Source organism: Pygocentrus nattereri, chromosome 6 (assembly GCF_015220715.1).
Source record: "Pygocentrus nattereri isolate fPygNat1 chromosome 6, fPygNat1.pri, whole genome shotgun sequence".
Lineage (NCBI taxonomy): Eukaryota > Metazoa > Chordata > Actinopteri > Characiformes > Serrasalmidae > Pygocentrus > Pygocentrus nattereri.
Window position 1 is genome coordinate 17561607 of NC_051216.1, and position 16398 is coordinate 17578004.

The window sequence follows — 16398 nt, forward strand, 5'->3', positions numbered from 1 at the left end:
ACGCTACAGTGAAATATCTGAGATATCTTAGTGTTACAATGAAAAAGTACAATAAAAGGGAACAGGTGAATATATTTTCTGCCCCAGGATGTCACCAAATCCACCTTCTGTCACTTATACTTGATGTAATTAAGTTACTTATATCATATATTACACAACTCTTGAGAAATCATGTTGAGAAGATTCTGTATCAAACAGTCATGATGCCCTATAAAAGCTCCAGCATGCCTCCCTTCCCCCTCTGCCTGCATTCCCCTGCTTGTCCAGTGACTGACTGAATGGCCTGTCTTACTCCACAGCTGCTGCTGTCACTGCTATTAATAGGCTTCCAGTTTGATCCTTGTCACTAGAAGGTTGTCCTTAGGGCCTCTCAGATAGAAGGAGACTGTGGACCTGACGGAAGCAAACAAGCAAACGACCATTAGCTTAAACATTCTTCACCTGGAGTATCTAAATAAAGGACAAAGCACTGATGGATTGGGAAATGTGTAAAGACAACTATCAAAGACATATAGGTGCAAAAGAGATTATGAGTATAGGGTAGTCAGTGGTGAAACGTAAAAAAATATTTGTTACATATCTGCCATGTTGCTTTTTGTAGGTGCTCTAATACAGGGTAACATAATATTATGTCATATTAACATAATTCTAAGTGCTCACTGAAGGACATAACATTATTTTTTGGGTGTTGATTCTTTTTTTTAACCCTGCTCTCATTGGTCATCTCAATGGAAGGGGAATGTGGACATTCTGCAATGGTGAAGAGCTCAACAATCGCTGCAGCTAAGCACACTGTAACAAATCTGTTTTACTTTTTAACTTTGCTTTAACTATGCTGAGGAACCAGATGCAGATCATTTGATCATGTACCAGCCAAGCATCTGATTACATACACAGCCATGCATAAGGCACAAATCTCAAAATTTGTGTTGAGTAGTTTTTGTTTACCTGATTACCACTATGAGGATAATGCCAATTACAGTCAGCACTCTAATTGTCTAGATTATGTAGCATCAAGTTAACAGTTGTGTTCATTTTATAGCAGTCCTCTTGATTAAACATGTATAATTGCATTCGCATAGTCTCTACTTTGCATGTTGCAGTTTGGATACCGACTCTTTCAGTATAGGTTTACACTTAAAAAATTAGCTTGCCCAGCTGGTCTACTTACTCAAGAGAGGGCAGAATACAGTCCAGTTATTTCACTATTTGGATTGGGGATGTTAAAATGAGGTAGGCTAGTTGGCTAATTGGTTGAAAAAAAAAAACAGATAAGATACCAACAAGACAATGTCTCTGGAACATAGTGCTTTCTTGTTAGGCCACTTACATAGTTTTGTTAATTATATGTAACCTGTAATTTATCACTTAAGTTCCTAAAACAGTATAGTTTCCTGTTTGCCTTGTTTAAAGATGTCTTGTTGAAACTTGTTTGAACACAGCTTTATTTAATACATAATCCAAAAGTAATGAAAAGTCATCAAATTAGTTTACTTCATAGTATGTAATAAGTAATTATTTGGAATAGTTTGCATGTAATCAGCAATCTGTACATTTATATATAAAAAAGTAAAGTAACCCTCGCAACCCTGCTGATATGTACACTGCTGTCAGAGACAGTAGATGCTGAATATATGAAGGCTAGGGGAGTGTATATTAGAGTGGGGCAGAATGCATAGTCAATGCGATGCTATATCATGCGGCAATCGTAGTAGATTTTATAATCATGTTTTCCAAAATGCAAAGTATTCTTTATATTTTTTGCTCATTTTACTGAGGTGAGGGTGGAATAAAGTTCAATTCTTTAGGTTTCTTTGTGAAGAAGACGGTGTACATAAAGACAAATAACGTATGTGCGACCTGGTGATGAAAAGGCAGTTTTGTTAGCTATGTCTGCTTTAAGGCAGTCGTAACACTAAAGAGATTTTGTTATGTGCCTTCTCTAGGAATAGGTTTGGTATTTGTTGTATGTCTTGGTGTCACAAGTGCCCAAAGGAATGCAAACAATGCCATTTTTAATGCACTGTAAGTTTTCCACAGGTTCACACTGTGTATCTGGGGAGCTTTTAGTGAAGCAAAATAGCAACAGCAGAGTGAACTTTTAGGGCAGGGGAACTCTGTGAAACTTTGACATTTACACTGGCTGCCAGTGGATTGACAGGAGAATTCAGCTTCACTGAAACAACATGAAAGCTTTTGACTGCAGTGCGGTTGCAATAGCACATAGCAATCCTCTAGAGGGTTTTGGCAGCCCATGTGAGTCAGTAGGACTGAAACAGCTTGATGCAGCAAATTTAGAAAGTGGTGCGGTGGGGAAAACACATGAGTCTTCCGATTGTGAGCCAAAAAAAAAAAAAGACTAAGGTAAATATGGTCGTGTAGCATAGAAACTTTAGAACACACCATATAACATCAGTGGATTTGTCTTCTTTAAAGAACCTTTATCTGAAAAGCTCCAAGTCACACTTTTATTTTTTAAGAATGTGGATGGAAAGAAGTTTTGTTACTATTTTTTATAGAAATTGTCAAAAGGGCAGCATTTAAGAATACTGTCATCCACTGTAATAGGCTCTAACCTCTCTGGAGTTGTACTGCTATGAGGTAGAAGGCTATAAGTATATTAGAGCTGTGTGCTGGCTTTTGCCTTATTAGATTTGCGCCATTGCTTTGTGAAAGGGGTTTGGATATGACTCTCGCTACCTCCCATGGAGACAGCTGCTCCATAAAATATAAAAGAGGGAGAGAATGTTGTAGTAGGAATGTGTAGAATGTGTGTAGTGACCTGTATATTATCATCTCAGTCTGGGACATGTGGTCTAAAAGTAGACGATCACTGCTCTGACATTTTTTTAAAATAAAGAATAAATAATAGTATTACAGGTGAGATATTGTAAGATTGGTCATTGCAAGTGCTGAGTTACTGGAGGTTCTGTTTGAAGTCTGTGTGAAAGATGGTATACTGCACTGTATTCAGGTCACCTCCTGGTGAGAGCGTTTACTCAGGCATACTCACGACACAGACAACCAGGGCCTGCTGCCAGAGAAATAAGTGAATTGGCTGATGTGCCTTCATGTTTATAGCAACTGTGTCATAGGAAGAGATACGCTTCTCATCAGATAGAGACACCATGTGTACTTCCTGTTCTAATGCAATCAATTATGTTCTGTTCTAATACAAACTGTTCTTAACATAGTCTTCTTAAAGAATGTGGACAGACTGAAGCATCTGATGGTACGGCTGGTGATATGTGTTCATTATGACTGTAAGTGGAGTGTGTGGAGATGTTGTTATCTTTTGAGATAACTTCAAACAGAAACACAGACATAACTGGCTTACAATGCATTCATATACATACAGAACTGCATTGTAAATATCATGACTGTCATAGCAACATCTTAGAAAACGGTCTGGAAATAGAAAAAGCAAAAAAAAAAAAACATGTTTTAAACTTTAATATTAACGTAAAAATATTGCATTCCAGGTCATTTTGGACCCTTTCTATCCACACAATATCAAAGGCAGCTGGTGTTTTCAAACAGTGCAAAAAGTAGATGACTGAAAAAGTAATGTTATATCCTTTTGATATGACAGTGACAATATATGTTGTTTGTTAATGTGACAATATCAGATTACATTTTTGGAAACTCCCTAAGGAAAGTGCCAGCTAGAGAATGGATCAAAGGTGGCAGGTCAGAAATGATTTATGACAAGGTCAGGTCACACACTGTCCCCAGTCGCTTGGAAACCACAAACACAGATGAGACACTGACCTGTGCTCCGTTTATAGGCCTCTGTGTTCAGGGGTGACTCTCTGAGTTCTCAGTGTGTGTCTGAGGAAACCTTAGAGAATCCTCTGTGTCATAAAATCATTACAGTCTTTTTCAGATGGACTGAAGAACAAAAAAAAAATGTCTGGTGTCAAAACATTCAAGGATTCACCAATGAATTCAACAGAATGTGCTATTAAAAAAAGAAAATTTCTGCTCCTGTCTTTCTCAGAAATGTGCAATCCCTGGGGGTGAAGGGCCCAGCTGCTGCTGAATGGCAGCATGGCTTTGTGGAGCCATGGGGAGCAGGAGGGAGGCAGAGAGAGCACGACCAATCCCTAGAAAACGACTCTGCCAGGATAATACCTAGCAGTCACCTACTGACCATTCTAGACAGTCACCACAACGTACTTAATTACTATAATTACTATTATGATGAGTGGCTTATTACTGTTAGACAATGGGACTGCACAATCTGTGTGCAAGATATTTCTCAGCGGATGTGGCAAAATCAAAATTCCGAAAAAACTGAAATATTGATAATTGGTACAAAAATCTCAGAGAAAGCTGCTTTAGCTTTGTTTACTAAACCTGAAGTATGAAACCTGGGTGTAACTCTGAGTTCTGTTTTATCCCACATGTAAATACAGTCACTAAAGTAGCGTTTCTTCATTTGAGAAATATCACGAAAGTTTGGCCTTTTCTATCTCATAGTGACGCAGAGAAACTTGTTCATGCACGTGTTACAAGCAGAGTTGGTGACTGTAATGATCTTACTGGACTTCCTAAGAAAAGTATACATCCCTTACAACTTGTACAAAATGCTGCAGATCATATCGCTCCTGTGTTAAAAGAACATCACTGGCTGTCTGTATCTGTCAGGATAGATTTTAAAGTTCTGCTGCTAAATTTTAAGGCTCTAGATGACCTAGCACCCACTTACATCACAGAGTGTCTGTCTGTTTATGTACCAGCACATGATCTACAGATATTGACCTTCTACATATACTCTCTGTAAAATATAGAAAACATGGAGAGGCCTCTTTCAGTAATTATGCTTCAGTGCTCACTTTTAAGAAACATCGAAAAATTAATCTTTTTTTACTTAGCACTTAATTAAAACTCTACATCTCAGGGTATTTATCTTTTAATCTGAGTGATTGTCTGATTCTGATTGATTGATTCTAAGTCAATAATTATAATTTCTTGTATTACTGTTTAACTTTATCACCTGTCTGTAAAGCAATTTATATAGCACATGAAATGTTGATATTACTATTAAATTATTATTTTATCATTTATTAACCATTTTTACGATATTGGCCTTGTATCACAGAAGGCTGCAATACACAAATGAATGCTTTAATGTTGTGTGTTATCTTGTGTTTTTAGTGCATACATGCTATGAGAATCCTGTTCAGTCCACAGTTCCAGTGTTTCTTTGGGATCTGTGGGTGTTCTGATTCATATATTCACACAAACAACAAAAGTCAATTATTTGTGTAAAAATAATGCAGCTCAGTCTTCAACTAAGTGTTTTTGGGAAACAGGATCTTAAATTGTTTTTTTTATATAGCAAGTGCTAGATAAGTTATCTGCTTTGGGATTAGATCATCACTTTTCCAAAACAAAGTTTTCTTGATAAATTCAATATTTTCCATGACAATCTGAATCCTTAGCTTTTGCATGATTGATTCAGTTTTGTTACATTGACTTGTCCCCTGTCTCATAGAGTGTTGTTTTTTGCTTTCCATGTTTGCCTTTATGACATGCTCCTCCTGTCCTACAGTACTGTCTAGCGACTAATCTGTCGTCAGTGCATGGCTTGCCCATCAGACTAGGTGCCAGTATGGGGGAGGTGAGACTGCTGCTGCTGGAAGGTGCTAGGGTTTAAATGCCACAGCATGTGACTCTGACCGTAGGCGGAGGGTTATGGAAAGGCGGGGGTGGCAGCACCACAGCAGGTTGCCTCAGCAACCCACCAAACACACGTATACAGATTCCAGACAGGAGAGAGGCCATACAGGAGAGAGAGAGAGAGACAGAGAGAGTTCATCAGTTTACCTTTGTGAATTCCTGTACCTTTGTGATTTCCTGTCAGAAGCCTGATTTGGAAGGACTTATTGGTTAAATAGTCACTAATATGAACAAACAAACAAAAAAAATCCAAGGATAATTTTTTTGTACACTGACAGCATGCGGACAGTGGGTGGCACTGCAACTTTGGTTATTGGTGCAGACTTTATTCAAATCAATGAAACAAAAACACCTCACAAGTCATCCATTTTATTTCTGAATTCTGAATTAAACCAAGTGATATCTGAAATATTTAAGACAGAAATTACTTAATTTAATTACTTAACTTTTCACAGTTCTCATCATACATCTCTTCTGCAGAATACTAATCAATGGTGAATTATTATTGTTATAGCTTTTGGAGAATGATACGTATCTATGAATGACATTGAGATATACATCCCTGAACATTTCATCTGGTTTGTTTCTGATAAAATCACTTTTTATGTGTGTGACTTGTACACCGAGGCATAGCCAGTGCTAAGAGCTTGTCTACAGCATTTTTACAAGGCGATGCGTGACACTGCTGGCGAGAACATTCATTGTCCCATTAGTGATCAGAGGTGAGAGAGGACTGCAGGTTAATAATACCCTTGTGTAAATAATCTGGTCTAAAAGCACACATACATACATGCACAAGCACACATACATACATGCAAAAGCACACATACATAAATGCACAAGAACACAAACATACATGCAAAAGCACACATACATACGTGCAAAAGCACACACATATACATATACATTTTTTGATAACAATGCTATATTCTAAATGATTCAAACTATTTGTAGGAAGCTGTTAAAAAAGTAATAGAATTTTTCATAAACAGCTGTAGCTGTTATAGATGTAATAATTTAAAAAGCTGTATGGCCTCCAAAATTAACTTACATTACAGTTAATATAGTAATAAGTTAATAATGCATCGCATTGGCATAAGAACGGGTGCGATGCCGTATTGGAAAAAGATGCATTTGTCCTACCCAAAATTTGACCATGTGAGAGCTAAAAGTTGCCATCAAATATTGGGTGGCGCTGGGCCTTTTAGCCTTGTGTTGTAGTGCCTGTTCAAAAATAAAGACCATTTGCCTTAAAGATCATGCTGTTTGACAGTTCTCCAATTACCAGCTTCACTGACAGCAGCTGCCTTCCGTCTGTTTGGTGGTTAGTAGCTTTGACCAGCTTTGGACTCCGGGTCAGTAACGACTGCGGTTAACGATTAATCCTAACTACGGAAACCGCTTATGAATGACTTCTTGCGGGACTAGGAGGGTTTAGTATGCTAATCTTAACATTACCTACGCTCAAGTCGTCAAAAACGTCTCTGGCCGCGTCCCAAATAAACACACTACCACTCTGAATGGAGTGTAAAAAGTAGCACACCGCCATTAGAAGTGCTCTCAGTAGTGCGGTGTGTAAAGTTCCAGAGTGTGTAGTTCAGGACGATAATGTCAGTCGTAACCTTAATATTTTGTCATCTCATTTCAGCCTAATGCCAAAAAGAGTAGCCTGAAGTCCCACTCTGACGGGATTAGTTATATATGGTTAGATAGGGTGATGCCAGTTTACACCAGGACATCTTTAAAGTTGAACATTTTTGCTGAAGCCGTTATTTCGTTTACCCTAAGCATTTAACTTTCTGTCTTAAGTGCAAGTGCCATAGCATCGCCAATAGCTGGGAGTTCACAACAAACGGTCAGCTTCGACCGCATAAAGTCAAACTTCTTGTCTGTGATTTTTACATATACTGAGTCGTAGCTACACGTGAGACAGGACAGCAGTGTTACATATCAGCCAGATTTTAGCCACAGAAAACCACGATGCTGGGGTCAGGTGCCTGTGCGCCGGCTTCTTATTCGAATTCCCGTTCCACCTTAAATGGTGCAGTAGCTGGCGCGCATGACTGCCGCACCATTTAAGGTGGAAAGGGGGCACATTTGGCTAAGAAGCTGATTTCCGCTTCATCAGAGAACACAAGTAAGCGCTTCTTAAACGGTCTCCATACTGTCCAATGTCAGTTCTCCAATTCAAACAGAAATGATCCGATATGCTTAGTTTCTCATAAGCCTCTTGAATCCTCCTCAAAACTTCTCACAAGCAGCTGTTCAGCTCTGTGACTTCCCGGCAGATTCATAGCAAATGTGCCCGACCCCCAATGTCAAACTCACTTCTACCCCCTTGATGCTTCATTTTGCTGTGAACAAATCTCAGTGATCAAATAGCTATTCAGAGTAATTTCACGCCGAGAAATTATAAATAGATAACTTCTATAAATAGATAATAAATCGATTATTCATTAATAACGTTTACCGCAAATAAGGCTTTGGTTTACGGTCTGATATATTTTCTAATATTTAAAGTCATGTAATTATTATTGAATTACATTTATGAACATGACACACACACACACACACACACACACACACACACACATAGTTTTGCATGCATCATTTTTGTGTCATTGTTTGTGTGCATCACAAATCATTTCATATACATTTTTTCCAGATAACTGAATGATTTCTCCTTTTAAATCCCTACATGGAATGCTTCATCTTTCACCTGCCTCATTAATAAAGAAATAGGCAAGCAGCGGTCCTTCATGAACTTCTTGGTGGACCCTCGGCCTCCCGAAATGACGTCACTGCGTGAGTAACGCTGGCCGTGACCGCAGGGCGGCGCCACACGCGAGCTGCCGTCAACGCCTCCGTGTGTTTTCGTCCTGCCTCGCTCGGTTTCAGCTCCAGCGCCGTGCTCTCCATCACCTGTGCTGCTACGGGGGAGGAGGGAAGGGGCCAGAAATGTGGATTTAGATGTTAGATCGCCGCCGTGGTGGGACGGGGACCATCCGCTTCAGCCTCACGACTCTTCGGTATGATGCATCCTCGACTATGGAGAGTCGTGCTGGGCATGACCGTGCTCTACCAGCTCGGGATGGCGGGCAAATACGGTGAGTAGATAGATGCGCAGTGACAGGCGAGGAGGGAGTGGGCAGGGGGGAAAAGTCACCCAGAAAGAACCTACGAGAAGCTAACGTGAACTTGCAGGACGTGGGTTCATGAGCCCTCGATCGACAGGGCTCTACAGACACGTAGGCATTAGTTTTGCTTGCAGGCGTGATTGGGTTATCAGTTCTTGGCTCAGGTAACGCCTGTCTGTGATATATTGACAGTCCCTCTCGGCTGCTGGAGGAAAGGACAGAAGGCTGTTAGGCGCCATCCATTTCATGTTGAGAGGTCTGCATGTGTGAGTTGATTACTGAAGTCTGGAAAGCAAGAAATCATTAACCACGGAAAAAGAATACGAGGGCACGAACAGTTGTGATTGGCCCACATTGCACCAAATGGTCAGGTCGGTTCCCTGTTGAGCTGAACATGGTCACCAAAACAAACTAAACACCGAGGCTACGGTGGAGGTGACCATGCTGAGCAACTGGTGGAAATGGGCGACCGGCTGAAGGTGGCAGCTTTCAGCACCACGGACAGCGACCGCGTTCAACTCTGTTTATTCTCTCCCTTTTACTCGAGTTAATTATTAAAACCAGGCTGCTTCCTGTCACTGCTCTGCCCTAGTCACACAGCACACCTCAAAACTGTCGCTTTGAGGGATGCCTCTAGATATATATTAGATATTTCTATGATTTGTTTTTAATTTCTCAGATGTTATCAGGTGCTAAATCATGATTTCATTGTTCACTAATGTCAATTGGGTGTTTTTTCAACCAACTCTAAAGACAGTCAGTGAATTGTGTATGTGGCACTGCAGTCTATTTTCCTTTGATCTGGTGTGACATATTAATGCTTTTACAGCTAATCTCCGACCTTCATACATAGCTGTAGTCTTTGACGGCTTCACTTTTCTCAACACAGACATATATACACATACTGTGTCCTGCCAGACACCCACTCTCTCCATGTTAGATACCTCACTCTTTCTCTGTCTCTCTTTATTCTGTTGTGTTAGCCTGTGCTCTCAGGGGCAGCGGTGACTCACTGTATGTATGCTAGCCCATGTCACACCCTCTTTCCATCCATCACATAAATATATATATATATATATATATATATATATATATATATATATATATATATATATATATATATATATATATATATATTGTGTGTGTGTGTGTGTGTGTGTGTGTCTGCATTTGAATGATTTAATTTCAGTCTGCAAGATTTCACCTGAAAGTATAAGAAGCGGATTCTGTTCTTCACCTTTAAAACTACATATCTTACACATTATATACATAGTCTTTACTGAATGATGATGAGCCTTCAGTTTAAAAGGTTGCTTGCTTAGTTGTGATTCAAAATATTGATTTCATTTTTTCTTCTTTTTTTTCTTTATTGGGTCATGTAAGCTTGTGACTGAGAAGCACTATCAACATGCAGAATGCGTCCAGTGTGAGCAGGAAGCTGTCAGATCAGAGGCTGTCTCTGCCATATTCAGTGATATGATAACATCCTCTCTCTCTCTTGCACCCTCTCTCCCTCTCTCTCCCACTCTCCCTCTCTCCATTTCCTCCTGAATCACTCATTTTGTCACACAGCTCCAATCACCACCTGTTAGCAAGCGGGGACGTGAGATTGACAAGCCTCGTCTCATCCTATTTATATTTGCCATGAATAATGCAAGTAGGATATGCTCACTGGGGCCGGCAGAAATCACCAGCACATCTGTCTATTCCTTCTGCTGGTAAATAGCTGATGTATAAATTCTCTCTCATAGAGAATGAGAGGAAAACAAAGTGTTTTGCATGCTTGATGACATATATATAATCAATATTATATTTGTTTGTTATTCCCTGTGATGGACTGTTGACCCATCCGGGGTGTTTTCTGCTTTCTGCCCCAGTGACCACTGGGATAGGCTCCAGCATTCCCCATGACCCAGGAGAATAAGCGACTCGGATAATGTGTGTGTGTGTGTGTGTCTGTGATTCCAAAATCATGTTATTGTAACTGTGAATGATCCATCAACTCTAAGCAAGTAGTGTTCAGAAGACTGGCATTGCAGATAGGGCTTGTTTATACCGCTATATACAGTAATATTGACTTGGTTGTAGTAGTATTCGTACAGTTGTAGAAAAGTTTGAACGCCCCCAGTAAAATGATTGTTGATGTTTTGCTGTTTTTTGTAAATATTGCAAAAAATAAGTGAAAATATATCAACACATCTTTCTTTGTAGTTTACAATACTGTGTAAAGTTGTCTTTGGTGTAATTTAAATGGAAACAAAGCAAAACAAAATATTCCAGTCAAAACAAGCTATGTTATATGTCCAAAAAAATCATGACATCTTTTCTAATTTGTGAATTCAGCTGCTTTCGCGTGCACACATTGTGTACACACAGCTTGTCTAATCTTCATCGAAAGCATTGCCAATACAATGAGCAGCCACTCCTGAGCTAAGGCCACTATACCCAATTACAAGACTCACCTACAGAAATATAAATTCTCCCAACACTTGTCAGTGGAGCAGTGGAACCATGTTCTCTGGAGTGATGGTGCACCATCCAATATTGTTAGGATAAGCTGGAGTGGCATTTGAGATCTAGAACCAATTGTCCAAAATCAGTGCTTGACCTCATTAATGCTGTTGTGGCTGAATTCAATCACATCTTCACAACACTGTTCCAACATCTAGTGTAGGGGCTCTTAACCCCTTAAATTCCAAGACATATTACATACGAAGGCTTACTATTCAACTACAGGGACTCCAATGCAAACTGGTTCAGTTTTTCTTAGGCTGCAGAAGTGTGGAATAAACTTTGCGCCTGCCATTTGGACTGGGAGTCGTAACTTGGGAGTCCAGGGTGCTATAAAGATATATACAAGAAAAAAACTAAAGAAAATAACTGTGATGTGTGGCTGGCCATGTGAATTAGTTTCTAGTGAACTTCAACTTCTTGAATTCACAAATCCTGGAAGCATCAGTCAATATTGTGAACCATTTTTAACCTTAAAAAACAGGCACATTGTGAAAAACATTAAACTCTCTGACCTACCATAAAGCCTTCTTGGTAAAGGAGGCTGAACTGCAGCAAAGTGGGAACGCTTTATTTTGAGAAGAAATGTCATCTACAAACATTTTGACATATGTACAACGCTACTGGTACCATCATCTGTTCTTGCGCTTGTACAGACTGAGACATCCAAAAGAAGTTGGAGTATGAGTATACGTTCACTGAGAAATCAGATTACAGAGCTAAAATCCAGCTCTCTTTATCAGATTTCTACATCAGAGTATGAGTATACATACACTGAGAAATCCAATTATGATCAGATTATTGAGTGCATGTATGCACACTCATTGTTTTAACACAGGGGACCAGCACTCATGGCTTGGTTCAGTAATTGTGCAACAACATACAAACGTAAATATCATCAAATATTGTGATGTTGTGGTATCTTTGGGAAATTCCATGATGCTGAGTTGCATCAGTTGACTATTAAGACTGCTCAAGTCTCCTTTCGGGCCACTCCAGGCTTTTCTGTTAGTCAGTGCTGTCAGCGCAGCTTTTTATCTCTGTTTATCCTGCTCCATTCAATTGGCAGGAGTGCTGCTGGCCGGCCCAGGTGATTCCCACACACACACATATTCAGACAGGAAGTTGGTCTGGAGTCGGCTGACCACAGTGTTTGATCAGCTGTGTCCAGCATGGCCACCAAGGCTGCTCAAACCCCTCCACTGTCCACACAACTCTGCACCTGGGAGCAAACAGGCCATCAGCTGCTGTTCCAGGGCACTGTGCAGTTAAATGCTGCTCATTATTTGAGTTTAATGTGCCTTTGTTGTTGCTAGCTGGCTGCAGTTCTAACTTTTCTGCATGTGAGGCAGATGAAGAAAAACAGGTGGAAACAGATTTGAGCAGAGGGGCTGTTTACAGGTTGCCCACTGATGCAGAGCTGAATGTGTGTGTAGGGGAGAGGTCACTCACCCAGACATCCAAAAGCCCAGCTCAAATAAGAGCTGCTGTCAACTACTCACAGCTATTTACCAATGGACAAAACAGCAATGTTGGATGACATTTAACTGAGCTGGTGATTTTACAGTGTGTTTGCCACTGTTTGAAATTAAATGAACCAAAGAGGTTGTTTAACTTACAAAGTGAAAAATGTATTATTAACATAAATTGCAATTGACCTGTTCCGGCAATACCTGTAAAGGCATTGTTTCGTAGCAGCTATTGCCAGGTTTGTCAAGCTATACAGAGTATTGGCAAAAAATATGGTACAGTTTGTCACAACTGTTTTTTGTTAAAATACCTACATTTTGACTGAGTTGTTAATTGATTATTAATTTTAAGAAATCAGTTTGAAGTTGAATGGGAATTTGACAGCATCTTCAACGAATATAGTCAAATTAAATATTTCCTCCATACCTCTGTTATCACATTAACTGTTGGCTCTCTGTGCATGAAATGTAGAGAATTTGTGTTGAACTGCTAGTGAGCAAGGATGAGTAAAAAGGGAGAAGTGAAAACTGCCATGCTGTGAAAAATGTTCACACCTCCCCACAAAGATGGTCATGCTGAGAGAAAACAGACAGCCCAGCTACAGCTTTCTTGATATAAAAAAGTGTGCATAACCTCCAAAATGAAAAAGTTGTAGATACAGTTCTATACATCTAAATAAATTCCATCAGCATTGCTGAAGAGAAAATGCATAGATTAACTGAGAGACCTCCACAACAAGAGGAATCCTCATTTTATAGCTACTATGAAAAGGGGTTAAGTAAAGATTTACAATGATGCAATTTATTCTCATTTGCTTTATGTGTGTTTAGTGAAGGGCTTTGCTAATTTATTTCCCACTTTTCTCTCTCTTTCTCCATAGGCTGTCTGTTTGACAAGAGGCTGTGTGCCAAAGAGCAGTTCTGCTCTGATGGTGAGTGTATCAGGAATAACTCTGTGTTAGTGGAGGTTTGTGTAGTGCTCCATGCTAACCTCTGTGTCCTGCCGCTGCACTTCCTGCTCATGATGATTTAATCAGAAGCTCTGTGCTTCCTGCCTCAGGTCTGCAATATCCAGCCAGTACACAACAGGAGACTCTCTCTCTCTCTCTCTCTCTCTCTCTCTCTCTCACCACACACACACACACACACACACACACACACACACACACACACACACACACACACACACACACAGAGTCACATCGTCACACAACACACTGTTGAATAATTTACAATGTCATCCCCATCACAGGAACTTTCACTTTGCTTATTCCTTATCTGTCTGCAGACCATGAGTGTGTTTGTGTATGTATGCTATATGCTTGAGCTGTGTACATTTTAAGTGAATGGTTCTAATATATTTAGCTGTGATCTGTGACTGTTAGAGCTAGGCCTTCACTTTGAGCCATAAATGTCAGAAAAATAATTTCTATGATCATGTCAGTTTCTGCTAGCACTCCTATAGGACTATAGTAGCATATTAGTTCTGAGCTAATGGCAATACACATTAACATTTTTTGGCAGTTCTAGATCAAACATGTTTGAAGCTTGTAAAAGACATATTACCATATATTTTAACTTAGAGCAGATTCACAGCAGCTCATTCAGTAAAGAGCACTGACATAGAGCTTTCCATTTCTAACATCTGACTACAAAGCATTGGGTTACCACTCATATTCACAGTCAGTGACGTATCAAGGACTTCCCCAAGGACTAGTATGGTGTTTTCACAAAATTTGTCCTGGAAATCAAAACATGATTGGATGATTCTACTGTCAGTTTCTTGTTATTTTGGTGGTTAATCTGATGTGTTGTGCATTCATGGAAATTCCTAACCAATAGGAGAGCTGACGTGGCTGTATCTACTTAAATACCACAGAGAAAAAAAGCATTCTAATTGGACCATTTTCCCTTGGGCAGTTGAAGAACTTAACCCTTTTGTTTCCAACAGCTCTATAATGAAATAAGAAAATTTCTACAAAACATGCAGAGTTTAAATGCATCAGGCATAATTATTCTATTAAATAAAATGACCTAAAATTACAGAATGAATTTTATTTACATCACATAAGTTCATCCCTGATAGTGTAGAAGGCTCTGAGCATTACCCACTGAATATATGAAAATATGTGGATATCTACAAGGGTAGAGCATTTTGGAATGTAAGCACAGAAACATTTTAAGACAGTTTTGAGGTTTTGTCATTATTTATTTGAGATGTACCACTGCAAGTTTACTAAACTGCTGTGAGTGTCAGAGGCCATTGCTGTCTGTCACCTGCTCCTCTCTCCATTTCTCTCTCGCTCTCTCTTTATTTTTGCCTCTAACCCTCACCAAGCCCCTCCCTTGACTGCCCTCCATCTCCATGGCAACCCTGACATCATCAAGCCCATTGCATCTTGGTGCACGCCTCCACAATCACTGATGAGTCACTACCCTACGCTTACGCACAGGCACTGTGTTTCTGCTGCACATAGAGACATACACCCACACATACACACGCACACAGACACAGACACTCTAACAAACACACATGTGTACACATGAGCCCAGTTTAATCACTGCTCTTGTGCAAATGTTTTTAGAGAATGATCCTGAAAATACATTGGCTATTCTGTGAGTGTAGTAGGTCACAAACGGCCAAGACGTTCTTCTCTTGGTCTGATGAAACAAGGTGACAGATGTATAACTATACTTTGTATGTTTGCATGTTATATTCTCTTAGAGGGATGCACTGATATAATTATGTGCTGGTGCAAAAATTTGATATTTTCCATGTACATACAGTTATGTGCAAAAGGTAGAGACCAACTTTCATTTATTTAATTTCCAGTCAAAGGTACAAGTGCAATTATTAAATTTATGAGATGCTTAGATATAATATTATCTATTTACATAAAGAATGGGAAGGAAAACAAGTAAAAAATTGAAAACATTATTTAAAAATATGCAGATAATGGTACTTCTATGCAAACTATGCAGGAAATAACTGATACATAAATATTCATAAAATGTATAGTTGGCACCACATCTCCCTGGTTTAACATTACTGAGAATATAGGATTTTTCATTTGGGGTATAAATGCAGGGAAATGAATGCAATGCAGATATTTTACCACAGTAGCTGAGTGTCATCTAAATATTCTGCTCATCTGGAATATAAATATGTCATTAAATATTGATGTGAAATATCTGTCATATCTAAACATCTGCTGCTGATTTTTTAAAGCAAAAATCTGTTGATACTGATATGATTCCGATATTATTGTGCATCTGTGTTCTCTTATGTTATGTTCTCTGCAGCAGCCTCTCTGACACCTACACACACTCACATATGCATACGCACAGAAGCAGGTGCTCCAGACGTGCCCTTATTACTTATGCACAGGGCTACGCTCACACCCATAAACACACACACACACACACACACACGCCTGAAAGAGTCCAAACCCAGCAGATGCTCTGCTCTTTTAATGGTGCTCTCTCTTCATCCTTCTGAACTTTTCTAACTCCTAACTCTTCTAACAAATCTAACATAAATCCTCAGAATCCTATTTTCTAGCTGTAATCCGTATTTTTGTCAGTTGTAAAGCTCA

At 39.4% G+C, this 16398-nt stretch overlaps 1 protein-coding gene across 1 annotated transcript in view; it reads left to right on the forward strand.

Moving 5' to 3' along the window:
* Positions 1 to 8521: 8521 nt before the first annotated feature.
* The window catches only part of ptprna (protein tyrosine phosphatase receptor type Na), a 28965-nt gene continuing 21088 nt past the window's right edge, over positions 8522 to 16398 (forward strand). Inside the window, 2 exon segments of the mRNA XM_017691673.2 lie at positions 8522 to 8792; positions 13684 to 13734. Coding sequence (XP_017547162.2) covers positions 8717 to 8792; positions 13684 to 13734 — 127 coding nt within the window. The 5' untranslated portion in view covers positions 8522 to 8716.